At 50.3% G+C, this 18159-nt stretch overlaps 1 protein-coding gene across 6 annotated transcripts in view; it reads left to right on the forward strand.

The window, feature by feature from the left end:
- OCA2 (OCA2 melanosomal transmembrane protein) overlaps positions 1-18159 on the forward strand; it is an 82174-nt gene that overhangs the window by 17239 nt on the left and 46776 nt on the right. For all 6 annotated transcript variants that reach the window (XR_012491200.2, XR_002139338.3, XM_074317610.2 and 3 more), the window contains exons 7-11: positions 855-1015; positions 2492-2574; positions 3728-3881; positions 16815-16886; positions 17452-17517. Coding sequence is in view for 4 of the 6 variants with exons in the window: in XM_074317610.2 (XP_074173711.2) it covers positions 855-1015; positions 2492-2574; positions 3728-3881; positions 16815-16886; positions 17452-17517 (536 nt within the window). In the remaining 2 variants the exon portion in view is untranslated. The remainder of the gene's footprint in view (positions 1-854; positions 1016-2491; positions 2575-3727; positions 3882-16814; positions 16887-17451; positions 17518-18159) is intronic.

Below are 18159 nucleotides of genomic sequence, written 5' to 3' on the forward strand. Positions count from 1 at the left end.
TAGTCAGCGCTGGCTGCTGTGACAAAATACTGTACTGTGTGGCATGAACAAGAGACATTTATTTCTCACAATTTTGGAGGCTGAAAGTTCAAGATCAGGGTGCCAACCGATTTAGTTTCTGGTGAGATGTTTTTTTCTGGCCTGCAGACGGCTGCCTTCCTGCTGTATCCTCACAGGTCTTTCCTTGGTGTGTGGACAGAGGGAGAAAGCTCTGGTGTCTCTTCCGATCAGGACACTGGTCCTGTCAGGTCGCGACCCCCCCCATGACCTCCTTTAAGCTCAGTTGCTTCTTTAGAGGCCCCATCTCCAAATACAGCCACACTGGGGGTCAGGCCTTGTATGTGTGGGGGGACACATACACTCAGTCCATAGCATGGAGGCCAACAGCGTTTAAGCTTGGAGATGAGCACACCTCACTGTCTGTGGACGTCACTTCGCCGACTTTAGAATTCCTCGTTTCAGTTCTCTTTGTGATGGCTCACCTTGCAGGTAGGAGTTGGGTGTGCATGTGGGCAGGCTCATCTGTTATTCACACAGCTGTCCTGTCTGCCTCTCCCTGTGGGTCCAGGAACTTGGGGAGGAATTGGACGCAGGCTGCAGGAGGTGGAAGTAGAGATGGCAGTAGGACGGGGAGACACCGCGTACAGGTCAAACCAGAGGACTCCAGACACACGGGACTAAACACTACAAAGCCAGCTGCGTCAGGCGTGGGGATGGGGGATGACGCATGGTGGGTCAGGCGGCTGTGTGGTTGGAGGGAAGAGCTGGCTCGTGTCCATTTGAGGAGTGGGTCTGGGCGGCTGGTGGGGTCCCCAGGCCTGTCCTTGCTCTGGCTCACCTTGACACACCCCCAGCTGTGAACCTCAGCAGCCGTGCAGACTCCACGCTGCTCCAGGTGGACCTGGCAGGGGCCCTGCAGGTTGGCGGCCCGAGTCATCCTGGGAGAGATGAGCATGTCGTGGTGGAGGTGACCCAGGCCGAAGCTCCAGGCTCCAGGTGGCGGCGGCCACAGCAGGTCACATTCTGAGTTATTTGAAAGGGGTTGCAAAACCCACTTCCTCTCTTTCTGTGTTGAGTTTCCTCCTGAGTGGATTTGATGAAGAGCCCATGGCAATCACACCATCGCCAGGCAAGCCCTGACTTGTTTTGTCTCCGAACTTCTCTCCCTTTTTTCTAAGTCAGTTGTAAAACTCCTGCCATTTTGGTAAAATCATGCCTGGGAGTGGTTTACTGGGCAAGTCAGGACACATCCTGTGATTGGAAGGAGTTTTTTTGTTGAAAAGCGCAGTTAAACCCGAGTCTTCCGTCACGGTACAGGGGACACTCCGACACCACCATTCCCCTGGGTTTGTGGACACATTGCTGAGACTGTGCATAGTTTCCCTGAGCTTCTGCTTCTATAGTGATACATCTCACGCCCAGCATCTCTGAGCCGAGGTCTTCAGCTCACATCCTGAGAAGGCAAGGATAGCCAGCTGTATTGTCACCATGGCCCAAAGCCCAGGCAGTCCTGGCCCCTCTGCCCTGAGCTGTTCCCAGAGTCCTGGCCTTGGTGACTGCCCTGGATTAGCATGGTGACTTCTGTATGAAGTCATATCTCCAGGTCACGGTTTTCCCTAGTATGACCAATAGGAGAAAAGCCTATGGCACACCAGGCTGTCCTCCAAAACAGAGCGTCTGGTGGGTCAGTGCGCCCCACATACTCCTGCCAGAGTCGGTCCCACAGAGCAGAGGTCTTATGAACGAGGCTGCAGTTTCATGGGCAGTGGCTGGCATGCGGTCCTGGGACACAAGCGTGGCTTCCCCGTGTGCAGGGCACAGCCGCAGGCAAGGGCTCTCCGGGAACGACAAGGTGGGCACAGCTCTGTGTGGAGGGCATGGCTGTCAGCAGCCTGCTGACATGGCTGCCAGCCCACAGCCATATCAGGCCCTGCCCCATAGCCCGCACAAGTCCAGCTGCAAAGCGGGAAGAACACATGAGATCTTCACCAAAGGGTGTTTTCCATACGCTTCTACCAAACACCGAAGTGTTTTAAGAGAACCTCCGTTCTCTCATCCATGCTTTGACCAATTTTAGTTCCTGGTTTCAATTCCCTCTGTGACTGTGGATAGCAATAGTACTGCCCTCCCACTGACTGTCCCCGGCTCGCCAGCCCCTCCCTCTGCTCACGTCTGGTCCCCTGCTTGGGAGGGCCGAGCAGGGTGGGCCTCCCTCCCAGCTGCCCCAGGTTGAAAGCAGAAAGAGCAGGCGTCTCCTGCATTGCCCGCGGGCTTAGAAGACCCCGGGTCTCCATGACGTGGAGCCTTTTCTTTTTCTCATAGGAAATCGAGTTCAACCTGAACCAGCTCTAGTGCCAGGGATGTGGGAATGAGTGAAAGGCCTGGCGGTCCTCGCTTTTTATTCTAAACAAGTGCCTGCACTGAGTAGCAGTGGATCTGGGGACGGATCAAGTTCAAAGCCTGACCACGATTTTACGCTTGACTTCCACAGGTCACTCACAACTGGACAGTATTTTTAAATCCAAAAAGAAGTGATCGCTTGGTGTTGAGCAGGACCTTTGAAGTGCTGAGCAGGTGGGTGTCAGTGACCGAGGTCTCGGGGGGCATTCCTCTGGGACACGCTCACCTAAAGAAGTTTGACCTGTGCAACCCCGATTTTTGGCACAGATAGCGCCAGGTCAGTTACGTGGCTTGGCTGACATGCTCTTCCTGTGTAGACAGTGAACACAAAAGATGCAGGAGGGCGTCGTAACCACACCCACCAGGAAGTGAGAGGCTTGATCACAGGGTCCATCTAGAAGCAAGTGGCATTTTATAGCTTATGGTTTAATTTCATTAGCATCATGAGCTCTACGATGGGGGAATTCTAGGAAGTTTAGGGTTCTTTCTCATTTTCTTTAATGTCTCTCCATATTAATTCTGTCCTCTTGGTTGCTGTTTGCTAGGTCTGCACACCAGGAGACTTAAGCAATAGAAATTGATTTCCTCAAGGTGTCAGCAGGGTTCTCTCCGGAGGCCTCTCTCCTTGGTTTGCAGATGGCCATGCTCTCCCTGTGCCCTCACATGGTTGTCCTTCTGAGTCTGTCTGTGTCCCAGTCTCCTCTTGTAAGGACACCAGTCATGTTGCATTAAGACCCACCCGTGTTAAGTTAATCACATCTGCAAAGACCCAGTCTCCAAGTACGGTCACATTCTGAGGTCCTGAGGGTTTGGATGTTAACTATGAATTCTGGGGGGCACAGTTCAGCTCAGAAAAGTTCCTGCCTGAGCTTTGAGCAAAGACTTCCGGTTCAGCATGCCACACGGTCCTGGCTCCTCACTTGCTTCTTGCTCCTAGAGCTTTTCCGTCTGTCAGCGACAACCTGGCTGTGGGTTCTCAGGTCACACGTGGCCATTTCTGACTCCCTCACATGTGAGAAGTTGGCTTTGCTGTTCGTTATCAGGTGAAGCAGTCAGGTGCATGGTGAGGAGCAGAGCTTTGGCCCTGCTCCCTGTGAACTGTGGGATGGCACCTGCAATGGCCATGGGGCGGCTGTGTGTTGCATCTCACACCCCTCACCTGTGCTCACAGTGCCTCTTCGGCCAGGTTGGGTGTTCGGCTGAGTCATTGGACATCAGCTCATCAGCTTGGTTATGGTCATGGGGAACTCGGGTTGGCAGGGACCCTGAGTGTGAATTGACATAGGTCCGTCTCCCTTACCAGCTAAGATGGTTTTTCACTCTACAGAGAGACTGTTTCCATCAGCATCCGAGCCTCCCTGCAGCAAACCCAGCCTGTTCCTCTTTTGATGGCTCATCAGTACCTCCGTGCGAGCGTGGAGGCACAAGTGGCCGTGGCTGCAGCCATCCTGGCCGCGGTGTACGTGCTCATCATATTCGAGGTAACGTTCATGCCCCTTCTGGACTTACCTGTGCCCATAGGTACCTGTGCATCAGCTTGCTGGGGGCCCTGGGTGACCTCAGTCCTGCCTCCTGACCAGGCGGTGGAGCTGTCTTTTCTAAGAAGTGACCTGCCCCGCAGTCTAGGTAGGAGGCTGACCTGTGCCATGCGCCTGCTCAGCTGTGGCAGCTGGCCTGCATGATGGCTTCTGTCCGGTGCCAGCAACAGTGCCCTGGAGAAAAGTGAACGTGCATGTGATTTCCTCACACCCTCTTCTGCCACCCCCAAAGAGTGACCTGGAAGGGACAAGTGTTGAACTCTGGGGCACAGGGCCTTCGTCGTTGGATGGGCGTGTTTCAATGCCCCTGCCTGCTCCTTGGGGTTGTGTCCACGGTGGGGACATGGGAGCCCTGGGCTGCCTGTGCGGAAGGCTTGTCTTATGTTTATCCACTCAGCTGATGAGCCTGTTCGCAGACGGTCTTGTGTCTCTGGGAAACCATAGATGTGCATCTGCCTTTAATAGCATGAAGCAAGGTGCAGACACTGGGCTGGGAGGCCCATTGTTGATTTAATCATGAAACCAGATTTATGGAGACATGTGGAATGTTGGAAAGTCAGCAGAGGGTATGACTCTGAAGGGGCATTTCTTACCGAGCTCGGAATAACACAGGGTGCCTTCATGAAGATGGCCTGTGAGAGGAGTGTTCCAGAAGTTTGCCTGCAGTTGTCTAGGCGACCTAGTGAGAAACTGGCTTTGGGAAGTTGAGCCCCAACTGTCCAACAAGCTCCACTCATTGGTTTAGCTCTTATAGCTCTTGTGCTTCTGTTATTCTCGAGCAGCTCTATTCTCACTATTCTTATTCTGTTTCCTTCTCAGTCAGTGTTATCATTTTGGAGTTCCCATGACCACCCACGTCCTGTGTGATTTTCTAGGACTCAGAGGCTCAGAGGCTGTGCTTTGGGCTGTGGTTTATTACCGTGACCAGAAGTGGGAAAAGGCTCATTAGGCAGAGTCTGGAAGAATCAGGAGCCGGACTTTTGTCATGTAGGACCCTCAACTGACCAAGGTCCCTGACTCCCAGCAGGAGAGCAGTTCACCATAAGTCACATTTTGACACGAGCAGTCTAGGCACTCTCGTACAGCAGGCGCACAAACAGCCTTAGCACTTGGTGATGTAGGGAGCATTCCAAAAGCCGAGTACCCAGATACCAGCCCCTTGAACGGCCCATTTGTGATGGTAACATAAGGCCTGCCTGGGCAGGTCCACTGCCCCTCTGGGTGGATACCCTGGCTCGTGTTGTGTAGACTTCACTCACCCTGGTGGGACGAATTGGTTCATCTGTGCCCTCTTTGCCTTACAGCCTACAATCTGAAGCCTTCAGGTACAGCTTGGGGGTCCAGGTAGTTCCAGGTGTGCTGGGAGTTTGAACTATATCAGGAGGAGGAGCACGACGTCTGGATGTCCCCTTTCAGGGGTGGCAGCCAGCCCTGTTTATTGTTAAGCTCCCTGTTACCTTTGCTCCCAATAGTTTTCTTTTTCTGCCAAAAGGCAATTGATTTATTACAGACATTACAATACATACAGGATCCAGTGTTAGAGGTTTCTTTGAACTTGTTCAGCAGCAGATTCTGCGGGAGACTGTTTGCTTTCAGCACCACGGACAGAAGCACGGGGCCTCTTTCTTGTACGTATAGAAGTCACAGCTCAATGGCAGTTGCCCCTAGTGGTTCCAATATCCATCAGGGACTAACACAGTTACTTCAGTCATGTGTGCAATAAACAGTCTAATTCTGTCATTTCATCTGCACTCATCAATGAGTCATTCTGTACTGAAGAACTCTCTCCTACCCAATTTTATTAAGGTGAAACAGTTTATGCCAGACACACGAGATAGATAAATTATTTTCTTTACTTTTTGATTTTCATAGTAATGAATTATTGCCTTAGGAACTTCCAGTGGAGTCCCTGAGTTTATGTCACGTCTTTCTCCTATTTTCCTGAATATTATTTTGAACTTACAGATTTAGGGAATTCAATGTGCTTTCATCAGTTATAGTCAGTAGTAATTTAAAAAATACAGTTCAATGTCAATTTATTCTTGAAAAAGTTTCTCTGTTGTTTTGTCGTGTCTGTAATTTGATGTAGAAGGAGGGGGATGTTACAGAGGTGTTAGGAGAATGAATGGTATTTTGGACCTTGTGTTTCTGTAACTTCCTGTGCTTCCGGAATTCCCTCCAGGCTCCCTGACACGGGAAGTCCTGCATTATGAGAAGGGCTAGATGTGGGCTTTGCAGACTCAGAGTCCACATTGCAGCAGCCCAGGGCCCACCCAGGGGGAGGTTTGCCTTGGGTGAGGACTCAAGTTGCCCTGCGTTTTGGGGCAGAGTGTTTTCCCAGAGCCCAAGGTATCTAGGCCCTGGGGGAATGCGCCCTCAGTCTGTCTGCACCAGCCTCAGCCAGGCAGCCTGCAGACTCTCTGGCCTGCCCTCCGTCTCTGCTGCTGCCAGCTCTCCAGGCACACCAGACGCCCCCAACCTCTCTTGTCCTGCTCTGACATCAGTGTGTCACACTGCCACTCTCTAGCGTGCCATCTAGTTCCCTCATTTCTGTATGCTGGCTGCTGGGTCTGTTCAGCGTGGACTCAGCACCTGGCACAGAAGAAGTGCTCCATAAATAGTCACCAGATAAGGACGTTTCCAGAGCCTCTCCAGGGATTGGCAGGTGTCCAGGTGCTACTCTGGGTCTGGTCTGACCTGGCTCCTGGGAGTCGGGGCACCGCCGGTCTCCGACTCACAGGAAACCGAGTGGGAATGAAACATCATCCTTTCGTAGCTTGATGGGGTGTGTTCCTTAGTTATTGACATTTCTGCAGGTAATCCTGAGTGCCATTTTCTTACCTGAGGATTTGGGGTGCATCTCTCATCCTTGTAAAGTAGCGCTTGTTAAAAGCCCCAAAGACAAAATTGGACCGATCTTCCTAATTCTTGAACTTTGCATCTCTAATGGGCCTTTGGGAGATTTCCCGGTGCAGCTTGTGGAAATCCCATTATTGCAGCTAAAGCTGTGATGCCCTCCTACTGTATGAAATCACTTAAAAACAACACAATCTTCATGAAAAGTATTTCACCACGTAAAGGAAAAATTTTCCCATGAGCCTTTCATCCAACCCCCGTAATTATGTTTCAAGGATTGGCACAGTGGGCCCCTTTCGGCTGGAAACACACAGGCTTCACCCCCTACAGTCACTTTATCTAATTCAAGCAAAATGATGTAGCTTTTGTGTGAGATCATATGTCTTTGCCCTGGGTTCTTTTCTATTTAGTCCCGGAGCTCTTGCAGTGTTTGCTTAAAATTTTAACTGTGCAATCAGGTTCAAGAGCAATGAGTAAAGAACACCTTCAGCCTTCCAAGGGATCCACACTTTCACTGACGCAAGTGGGAACGCGTGTGGAGAGTGAGACACTGTATTCAGAATGCATACAGTGCTATTTTTCCGTGCAAACCTCCAAGTTCCGTTTCCCTCATTTTTGTCATCATAATTTGCAAGGCTGTGCTTTAAGTGATAGCTTGTTCATTTCCCATTGTCCGTGAGCCTCTTCTCTGTAGCGGGCCAGCCGCCATGAGTCGAACGGTTCCTGACAAGGGGAGTGGGAATGAAAGAAGGCACTCACACTTTGATGATGGCGATCGCGGACCCCAGTGTTTTTGGAGATGCTGAGTTTATTTTGTCCCCAGAATTTATACCTTCTGTGGACGTGCAGTTTAACAAGTACAAAAATGCATTACCTAGTTAACAGTGAATCTTTAACTTTAACACAGGAGACACAAAATTTACTGAAACTCCCAAATGTAATTATCTTATCAATAGCCCTGATAGGCATCAGCCTTCTGTTCTGGGAACTGGCCACTCCCACCACATTCCTGAGCAGCATGCAAGCACTCTCCAGATGCAGGCAGAGACAATTGCTTCAGTGGGAGGAAATAGGTTAAGTATAAACTGAGCCATTCTGTTAAGGCTTTAAAGTTAACTGCAACCATGGCTCCCCACATCTCCCCCGTTTTTATTTTATATTTTTGAGATCGTGTCTGGCTTAGGTGGTCAGTACAGACATTTTTACTTACCCGTCATTGGATATCGATCATCAAAGCAATCGACTTTTGTCTTAGGTTGTGAAAACGCTTACTGATCATTACCCGTCATTGGCTACCGATCTCCTTTGAGGAAAGCCAGAGACAGCAGTGGCTTTTTCCAGGCAGGGGGAAGGGGAGGCAAGGCCTCTTCCCATATTTTTTTAAGGCAGCTCATTGGGGGTCCCCACTCGGTTTTGCCTGGCTTAGGTTGTATCTCCCTTGAGATATCTTACCCGTCTTTGGCTGCAAACCATCTTTTGGGGACCAGACAGAGAGACATAAGGTGTAAAACATAAAGATAAGCAAAGTCCTAAAAAGCCAGTCTTACAGGCTCTTCTTTCCTTAAGGAAAGACATGGGGGGACAGTCGGCTAGGCTGTTGTGTGACTACATCTCCCCCTTTTTTGTTTTTGAAGCATGAGAAACACAGAACGTGTAGTTATTTCATTTACAGCCTGTCGGAGGGCTATTTGTCCACATCTGAGGACTATGTAAAACAAACAGAACAATAAACAGAATAGCAATATCCCCAGCAAATCCTCTACCCAAAGTCTTTATCCATTTAACAGGGTCTGAAGTGGAAAGTCCTTCTGCAGCTGTGGAAAGTGAGAGCTTTTTCACACCCTAGGGGCGTGGATGGGTATCTATAGATGTCTTCTCTTCTGTGGGCTGTCGCTCATGGTATGGTTTAACACCGACCAGGAATTTACAAAGGTTTTTTCTTCCAGACCTGGAGAAATACAAGCAAAGCCTCTTCCCCATGTTATCTCGCGGGGAGAAGCAGGATCAGCTTCTTCACGTAATATTTTAAACAAAGGTTGTAATTTACCGGTTGTCAACCGCAACTGAGGTCTAATCCAATTAATGTCTCCCAGTAGCTTTTGGAAATTATTTAATGTTTTTAAACAATCTCGCCGGATTTGTATTTTTTGAGGCACAATGGCTTGAGGCATTAAACAATATCCCAGATAAGAGTAAGGAGGCACTTGTCGAATTTTTTCTGGGGCTAGAACTAGCCCATAATTGTGGAGCTTTTTTTGTAAATGAGCAAAAGCAGCAAGCAACTTTGGTTCACAAGAGTGGGCAAGAAGTATGTCATCCATGTAGTGGATGATGTAAATATCTGAAAATGCCCTTCGGGTAGGTTTTATTGTAGCTGATACAAATTTTTGACATAATGTAGGGCTACTAGCCATACCCTGAGGTAGCACTAGCCAATGATATCTCTTAAAAGGTTTTTGTAAATTAACAGAAGGAACACTGAAAGCAAATCTAGGGCAGTCATCAGGATTTAAAGGTATAGTATAAAAACAATCTTTTTAAGTCCAAAACAATTTTATATGTGTTTTTTGATATGGCTGTAGGACAGGGCAAGCCTGTCTGTAAGGCTCCCATTAATTTTATGGTTTTATTAACTTTTTGTAAATCTTGTAATAATCTCTACTTACCAGATTTTTTCTTAATAACAAAAATGGGAGAATTCCAGGGAGAATTAGAGGAAGCAATGTGTCCCTTTTAAAGTTGCTCCTGTACTAGCAGCTTGTAAAATCTTTTGTAGGGGGGACCTTTGATCTTTTACGCCTGATAATTGTCTGATTGTCACAGGTGCTAAAACAGGAGCCTCAGGCTGTGGATACAGCCCTGCAACTACACTTGGAGGAGAATTTAGTTGTAATCTAGGCTTTTATTTTGATTGAGATTTTAATAAAGGCCCAGTCTGCCGAGCCTTTTAAAGATAGGATATATTTCAAAATGCTCTGTGGACTCCCCTTGCTTGTGAGCTTCTTCACAAGCCATTTGAAGAGGGGATCGTACAACAGAGTCCGATCCTGGCTTAACATAACCTGGCGAAGGCTCAGCAGGCATTTCCCAAACCAAAGACTGCAGCGGAGGTCCCCACCTACGGGGCTCCTCAGGAGGAGGTGCAGAGGGATTAACTGTGGGGGGATCTTTACCCCGAGGATTTCATTGATCTCTAAAAGGAATCTGGGGACTCCGAGGACAATTTTCTCTGTCCACAGCAACTTTAAGCTCAATCAGCTGTCCCTGAATCTTTTTTAGCTGATCTGCAAAAGAGAATGCAGTGCCTGCAGGCTGCTCGTCTCCTTGAGCCATAGCCACTAAAGGAGAGTTTTTGTCCCTATCATATTTGGCTACTTTATCTTCTAATTTTTTCTGATCTTGAGGGTCTAAATCTTCCCGGTGCTCGACCGGAGCTTCCTGACAAACAGGCTCTTTGTTAACTTTAAGAACTCCCTCTAACAACTTTGTGCCCCCTCCCTCCTTCTCTCTCTCTGCCGGAGAAGCGGCAGAAGGGAGAATTTTCTCGTTTTCAGCTTGTTTCACTTTCTCTAGCTTGCAGCCCTTTTGTTTAAGTCCATGGGCAGCATAATAATCTTGTAACTGTTTTTCCACCTTTCTTTTGCAATTTTTATAAAACTTGTCTAACTGTTCTCTGCTCACCCGACTGCCACGGGCGGTAAGCAACTTCTTAAGTCCTCTAACATACAGGTCCTTGCTGCTGGCGTGACGCATCCTTTTTCCCTAACTCGGCCCTTCTTTCAAACAAAGAAAAACACCCAGGTGTCCTTCTGGCCGTGTCCCTTGCGGGGCTAAATCCGTCTTAGCTAGAGGCGCTCCGGTATAAATCCCCGGACAGGTGGGTTGTAAAGCCCAGTCGCCGTTATGCCGTATGACAGAACCGGAACCGCAGGTTGGGACCCAATCAAGCTCCGTAACACAAAGTCGTGGAGCTATCACTCACTCACACACTCATTCGACCGAGGGGACAGTGCCTTGCTCACCGTGCATCCACTGATTAGCTCCAATGAGCTGGGCCCTTGCCACACGGTGTTCCTCACTATTACCCCTATATTCAGTCCCTGTTCGGGCGCCACTTGTAGCGGGCCAGCCGCCACGAGTCGAACGGTTCCTGACAAGGGGAGTGGGAATGAAAGAAGGCACTCACACTTTGATGATGGCGATCGCGGACCCCAGTGTTCCTGGAGACGCTGAGTTTATTTTGTCCCCAGAATTTATACCTTCTGTGGACGTGCAGTTTAACAAGTACAAAAATGCATTACCTAGTTAACAGTGAATCTTTAACTTTAACACAGGAGACACAAAATTTACTGAAACTCCCAAATGTAATTATCTTATCAATAGCCCTGATAGGCATCAGCCTTCTGTTCTGGGAACTGGCCACTCCCACCACATTCCTGAGCAACATGCAAGCACTCTCCAGATGCAGGCAGAGACAATTGCTTCAGTGGGAGAAAATAGGTTAAGTATAAACTGAGCCATTCTGTTAAGGCTTTAAAGTTAACTGCAACCATGGCTCCCCACACTTCTCATTGCTCAGAGGTCAGTATCGTGATTCCTGGAACACATGGCTTCCCGTGGTATCTGGCTGACTTCCGCAGGCAGGCTCCATCACCTCCTTCGCCAGGCAGCTTTCCTTCTCTCCTCTGAAACCAAAGACTTCAGACCCGCAGGAGCACTGGTGGGCGAGGTCACAAGGTTCCTTTGCTGACCTGCAGAGACACTTCTGTGGTGAAGGAGTCAGGAGGAGGCACAGGGCCTGTGGCTGGGCGGGGCCTCGCTGCCTACGGTTTCTTCTCACAAGCTCACAATCGATACTACAAGGTTTCTCCATGTAATTCCTTAGAAAAGTGGCCCATGTTTTGCGGACTTGTCTCGGCGCCCTGGTGGTGCCCTGGCCCCCGCAGGCAGTGAGCTGTTGTTTGAAGGCTGACAGACAGGTGTGGGGGACAGGAGGGGCTGCAGTGAGACCTGATGATGGGGACTTAAGGACGCAGGAGTGGCTGGCATGGTGCTGTGTACCCTCGGGACCCCCCCAGCCTACGAGGTGCTTCGTTGTCACCCCCACGTTCTGGGTGAGCAGATCGTGCACAGACGGGTCAGGCCATGTGCCCAGAGCCTATGCTGGTGACGGTGGAGCGAGCCACGGTCCTGAGTGGCTGCTGTGGGGCCGTGCCTCTCACCAGGCCACCTCGCTTCTCGGGGTGGGGGGACACCCCCTGCACAGAGGCTGAGCAGTGCCTGTTACACCCCGTGCGGGTCTGGCTTGGCGACTGCATATGTTGCTAAGTTCTAGAAAGGAACTGGAATAACGGCTGAGTAGTGGCTCCTGGAGACGTCCGCGTCCTAACCGCCAGAACCTGTGCTTATGTCACCGTGTAGGGCAGCAGGGACTGGGCAGCTATGACTAGGGGAAGGGCCTTGGGAGATTTTCCTGGGTTTCCAGGTGGGCCCAGCTCCTTGGCCGTGAAGAACCTTTCCCAGCTGTGGTCAGCGGGAGACGTGACTGTGGAACAGGGTCATGGAGAGTGACACGAGGACTTGGCCCACTTGCTGGCTTTGAGGGCACCAGTTACAGGTGACAGAAGCTGTGCAGCTGAGGACCCGGGCTCTGCCCGAGAGCCCTTAGAAGGAGCCCTGTGTGGACACCTTGAGCTTGGCTGCCCTGTGGGACTCCTGGCCTGTGGAGCTGTAAGAGGATACGTCATATTGTTTTAAGCCACCCAGTTGGTGACCACAGCTCTAGGACGCTAATACAGGAGACCCCACAGAACAGGTGTTTCACAGGTGGAGGAACTGGGGCTCAGACAGGATGGTGTGTGTGGGTCCCACACTCGTCAGTGGGGCAGGTAGCATCTTTTCTGAGGGGGTGGAGGTGCCCGAGGGCACCCATGCCACTGAGCTTCAGAGTGCAGGCAGCCAGCCATCCTCTTGACCTGTCCCCACACACGTGGGTGGTGCGGGCTGATGGCTCCCCTTTTATGTATAAGAAGATCTGAAGTCCAGAGGGGGGCGGGCCTTGTCCCGAGTTTGATGACCAGTCAGGGAGGGATCACTTGGGAGGACATTTGGTGTGTGAGTGTGTATGTCTGTGTGTCTCTGTGCGTGTGTGACTGAGTGTGTATGCGAGGTGGGTCCCGGTGCTCCTTTTGTGTTCCTGTCACTGGCTCACCTTTCACGAGCAAGATTCGCTTCTGTGAGGCCGGGCAGGGTCTGACTGTCAGCCACACCCTGTGGGGTCACAGTTGGTTTCCCACACAGCCTGGTGCCGAAGGAGTGGGAACTGACTGGCCCTCACCACTCCGGGAGGACCGACGCCCGAGCCCTCACCGACGTCCCTTCTGTGTCCCTCCCCGCACGAGCGCTGGGAGACGGGCCCACTGTCTGCTGCCGGTAGAGTCTCTGCTGAGAAATCCCCTGAGAGCCTAGCTTACAGCCTCTCTTCTGTCGCTGCTCGTGGGGGCCTCTCCTCAGCTTTCATTTGTGACAGTTTCATTACAGTGTGTTTTGGAGAAGGTCTTTCTGTGTTGAGATAGTTGGGTGATCTCTTTGCTTCGTGTTGAATGTCGAAGTCTCTCCCCAGGCCTGGGAAGCTGTCAGTTGTTATTTCTTTAAACAAACTTTCCTCCCCCTTCTCTCGCCCTTGTCCTTCAGGAACCTGATTATTCTAATATGTGAACGTTTGATGGAGTCCCATAGGCTTTCCTGACTCGTTTTCATTTTATCTTTGTTCTTCTCTGATTGCATTAGTTCAGAGCCTGCCCCCTAGGCCACTTACTTTCTCTTCTACTTGGTCTGCTGTGCTGTTGATGCTTTCTCTGCATTTTTCATTCATTCACTTCAGTTCCAGAATTTCTGTTTGGCTTTTTTTTTTTTTTTTTTTTTCATGATTTCTAGCCATTTGTTAAACTTCTCATTTTGTTCATGTGTTGTTTTCCTGGTTTCATTGAATCAATTCTCTGTGTTTTCTTGTAGCTCATTGAGTTAGATGGCAAAATTCTGTGCTTTTGAGTTTGGTTATTGGGGAATTATTGTCATCTTTTGGTGATGACGTGTTCCCTTGGTTGTTCATGTTGCTTGTGATTTTGAATTGCTGCTTCAGCATTTGAGGTAACAGACACCTCTTTCTCGGTTGTATCCAGGTGGGAGATACTGTTTGTCAGGCCTGTTACATCAGGGTTTTCCCGGCCTGGTATGGCTACACCTGCGCCACACTTCCTGTGCCCTCTTGTGGCGGAATTCTTAAGCTTTTGTGTCTTCTCCAGTTCGTACCACTCGCCAGGCTGGCTGCTGGGAACCTGTCTTCTGTCTTCCAGAAGGTGGTGCCACAGCTCACATCTGTGGTTTCTCACGGACTGCAGACCCCGCTGTCTCCCTGGCGTACTGGAGCTGGCTCCTGCCACACTTGGGAGTGCGCAGAGGAGCTGGGCGCAGGTGGCCGGGCCGGTTAGCAGCCTCAAGGTCGGGGTGGCACTGGCCTTGGCGGGCATCGTCGGGAGCTACCCCCAAGGATTTGTGGCCAGGCTTCCTGCTGAGGTCCTGAGCAAGTCAGCAGGGTCCGCGTTCCTTTAACCTCCTTTGGTCTGCTCACCGACTCTTTCCTGATCTTGTCCCTCCACTGGCGTGGAGGCCCCACCTCAACACTCTGGACGCTGTGGGTCAGAAGCAGGTCCTGCAGCGGCATCTCCACAGCGGGGCAGTGGGCACGTGCTCACCTTCACCCCCTCTTTGCCTGTGGGAGAGTCCAAGCCGGCTAATTTCTCTGCCGTCCCCCTCTGTGTGTGTCCGCTGTCCCTGAGTGTGCATTTGCTCCAGTGTGAGGGACTCTGCTTCCGAGAGCTGCGGTTCATTGGCCCTGTCGCGGCACCTGCCCGTCAGCTCCAGGCTTCCCGACGATGGCCCACAGAAACAGGCAGCTTGCCGGCTCCTGGTCTGCGGCCTGTGCACCGGTGGGCAGACTCCGCCCATGCCCTTGCTGTCTGCCGCTGGACCCCACTGCCCCCACAGAGGCGCTTTTCTTTGTGGATGGATGCCCATTTGGCTGTTAGAGGACAAAACAGAGGGACTGCTGCTGCGATGATGCTGATGTCACCTCCCAGTTTGCTTTTAAATGTTGAGATGTGAGCAGATTGGCTTGTGTTCTCCCTGGGCGCTTTGGGGAATGGGGGTAAGACAAGTGCAGGGAGAGTGAGAGGCACAGGAAGAAAGGAGGGGGCGTGAGGGTCTGCAGACATCAGCACATCAGCACCGGCACTGCTCGGGCAGTTTTCTGTCTCAGTCCGCTGGACCTGCGGTGCCAAAGCCACAGCTTGGGGGGCTCGCAGAGCAGCCCTCTGTTTCTCATGGTTCTGAGGCTGGGGGTCCGAGGTCCAGGTGCCGGTCCTGGCAGGGGAGGACCTCCTCCAGGCCACAGCCTCCTATTGGGTCCTCACATGTCGGGGGGTGGGGCAGGGGTCTCTGCAGCCTTTTGTAATAGGGTATTAGTCCCATTCACGAGGGCCCTTCTCGCTTTACCTCTTAAAGGCTCCAGCTCCTAATACCGCCCTCTGGGGTTACGATTTCAGCACACGAATTTTGGAGGACATGAACATTCAGGCTGTAGGAGTGACACAAACATTCATGACCACAGTGCAGTTTTAGAATGTTTGATCGCTATGTAAACACCCCTGGGGCCCTCTGAACCCTTCCTGCCACCTCCAGCCCCAGGCAGCCCTGATCTCCGTTCTGTCTCTAAACCTGCCTTTTCTGCACAGTTCATATCAGTGGAATGATACAGTTTTCTGTGTCTTGCTTCTTCCACTTAGTGTAATGCCTTTTGGGTCCATCCATTACATACATGTATCAGTAGTCCTGTTGTCATGGCATGTACTGCGTCTTGTTTATCCATTCACCGTGGATGGACTTTGGAACGTCTCCAGTGTTTGCCTATTTTGAATCATGTTGCTCCAAACCCTTGTGCTTATGTGGGCTGTTAAAGGATACACTCAGGCATATTAAAGTTTTAGGAGTTTACTTGAGCAAAAATTGTTTTGAATCTGGCAGTGCCAAACTGGAAGTGGCTAGGAGCAGTCCATCCACAGGAGCTGGGAAGAGACTTTATAGAGAAAAGGTGGAGCAAACATGGAAGTGATTTGATTGGCTGTAGCTTAACATTCACCTTATTTGGGAAAGCCGAGCTGGCTGGTTGTGATTGGTTGTCCTAGGGGTTTGATTTCTACCTCAAGGCATGATGCTGAGGCTGTGGTTTGCTTACATGGGCTGCTATGGCTCTGGAGCTCCCTCAGTCTAATGGCCTCCTAGTTTAACTAATTTAACAGGATGTGTGTTTTCATTTCTCTTGGGTAGATTCATGCAAGTGGAATTGCTGGGTTATATGGTAAATTTATTATTTAACTTTTTAAGAAACTGCCAAACCATTTTCCATGATAGCTGCACCATTTTACATTCCCACCAGCAATGTTTGAGGGTTTTAATTTCTCCACATCCTCAACTTTCTTCACTTTTTGTCTTAAAAATTACATGTTCGTTCGAAATTATAATTAAGTAGAAAAGATGCCTTTGTGATTCAGTGAGAACACTGACGTCTCCAGTAGATCCAGTGCCGGCTGTGTACCTTTGGTGTAAAAGCAGTCTTAGTAATTGGCGGCATGATTTATGTTGTGGAACTAAGGGTCCAGTTCCAGGGATTGGATGGTAAGTGGTGACAATTAACTGCGGGCTTCCTTGGAGAACATACTTTATTCAGCCTCCTGCTTCTACCCCGCGGGTCATCTAATTATTCAGGAAATGAAAGCAGTTTCTTTAGGAGGCTGACTGCTGCTGCTTGTGTGTGTTTCTGGGGTTTCCAGACTCTGCAACAGTAAGACCCAAGATTTATTGTCTTAATGGATATGGTGTTGAGTGGCTGATCGTGACAGACACTTACACCGACACAGGCCTTTGCATGCTCTAAATACAGTCGTTTCCTGTGTTTCTTTCCAGATTGTTCACAGAGCACTGGCAGCCATGTTGGGCTCTCTGGCGGCACTAGCGGCGCTGGCTGTCATTGGTGATGTAAGTTGTGACATTCACGTGAAGGGTCACCTCTGGATATAGTGTCAGCTTCAGACAGTGCCGGGATTGGGCGTTAGCTGGTGTTTTACACTCTCTTCTAGACTATTTGCACATGTCCCTCCAGGAGCCGTGTTAGAGGCATGAAAAATCAAACAGGCTTCATGGCATTGATGAGTATTTTTCTTTGACTTTGACACACACACTCTGTCATTCTCCAGCGTAACATTTGCCGAGGGCCGTGGAGCTGAGTGGTGTGAAGCTGTCAGCCCTGGCAGGTAGGGCAGCTGTCCTGCAGTTCAGACTACAGTTCTTCCTAGAGTCCCAGGGACAGCATTTAAGAAACTGGCTTTTCTCATTACGAAATGCACAGGCTTGCATTATGCTGCCTGGGGCACGCATGGTTTTCAGAGGTGATATTATAATATGATTTCAGAGGCCAGTGAATGGTGTGATTTTTGACTCTGGCCCAAGGAGTGGGTTTGCTGTAAAGGGCAGCATGTTTCTACAGCCCAGCACCAAAAGAACGTCACCAGGATTAATTGGCAAATTTGTACTTTGATTACAGAGACCCAGCCTGACCCACGTGGTGGAATGGATTGATTTCGAGACCCTGTCCCTGCTGTTTGGCATGGTAATCGCAGTCCTTCCGGGGGGACGTGCCCAAGGCTGCTGGGACCCGGGATCTTCTCTTTGTCGTTGCTAATCCTTCATCAGACTAAAGACACAGGCCGCCCAACAGTCAGGGCTTGACGGAGAAGTGTTAGTTTAGGTCTAGCCAATTTCTCCTGAGGAGGAATGGGACATTTGAGGCTCTGGTTAGTTCGCTGGAGAATTTCACTCTACGGCCTGTCTGATAGTGAAATAATATTGCCATTTAGAAAATCTAACCAATTTTTGAGTTACTACCCTTAAAATATAAAATGGAATAGCCCAGCTAAATGAACGATGTAAGTCTCAGGGATTGGAAAAGTATGCGTAAGAAAGTGTGTGGATAAAGAAAGAGAGCTTCCCCAAATGAGCTGTAAGCTGCTTTAACTAGGGTAAGTGGGCTTTGGAGGGGCCTGGACAGCAGTGGGGGCGGCTCCTGACCTTCTGAAGACCCCCGCGCAGTGGAGTGGTCTGAAGGAGGGTTCCCGGCTCTGGGGGCCACACCCACGGTGGAGAGCGAGTCACTGCACACCCTCTTCTTCCTCACTAACATTTACGCCCTACCCCCAGCCCCAACTGAGGGCCCTGCTACTCTAGGCTTCAGTGTAACCCAAACTGGCTGCCG

This window comes from Rhinolophus sinicus, chromosome 13 (assembly GCF_057876585.1).
Source record: "Rhinolophus sinicus isolate RSI-liver-muscle chromosome 13, RSI-T2T, whole genome shotgun sequence".
NCBI classification, from domain to species: Eukaryota; Metazoa; Chordata; class Mammalia; order Chiroptera; family Rhinolophidae; genus Rhinolophus; species Rhinolophus sinicus.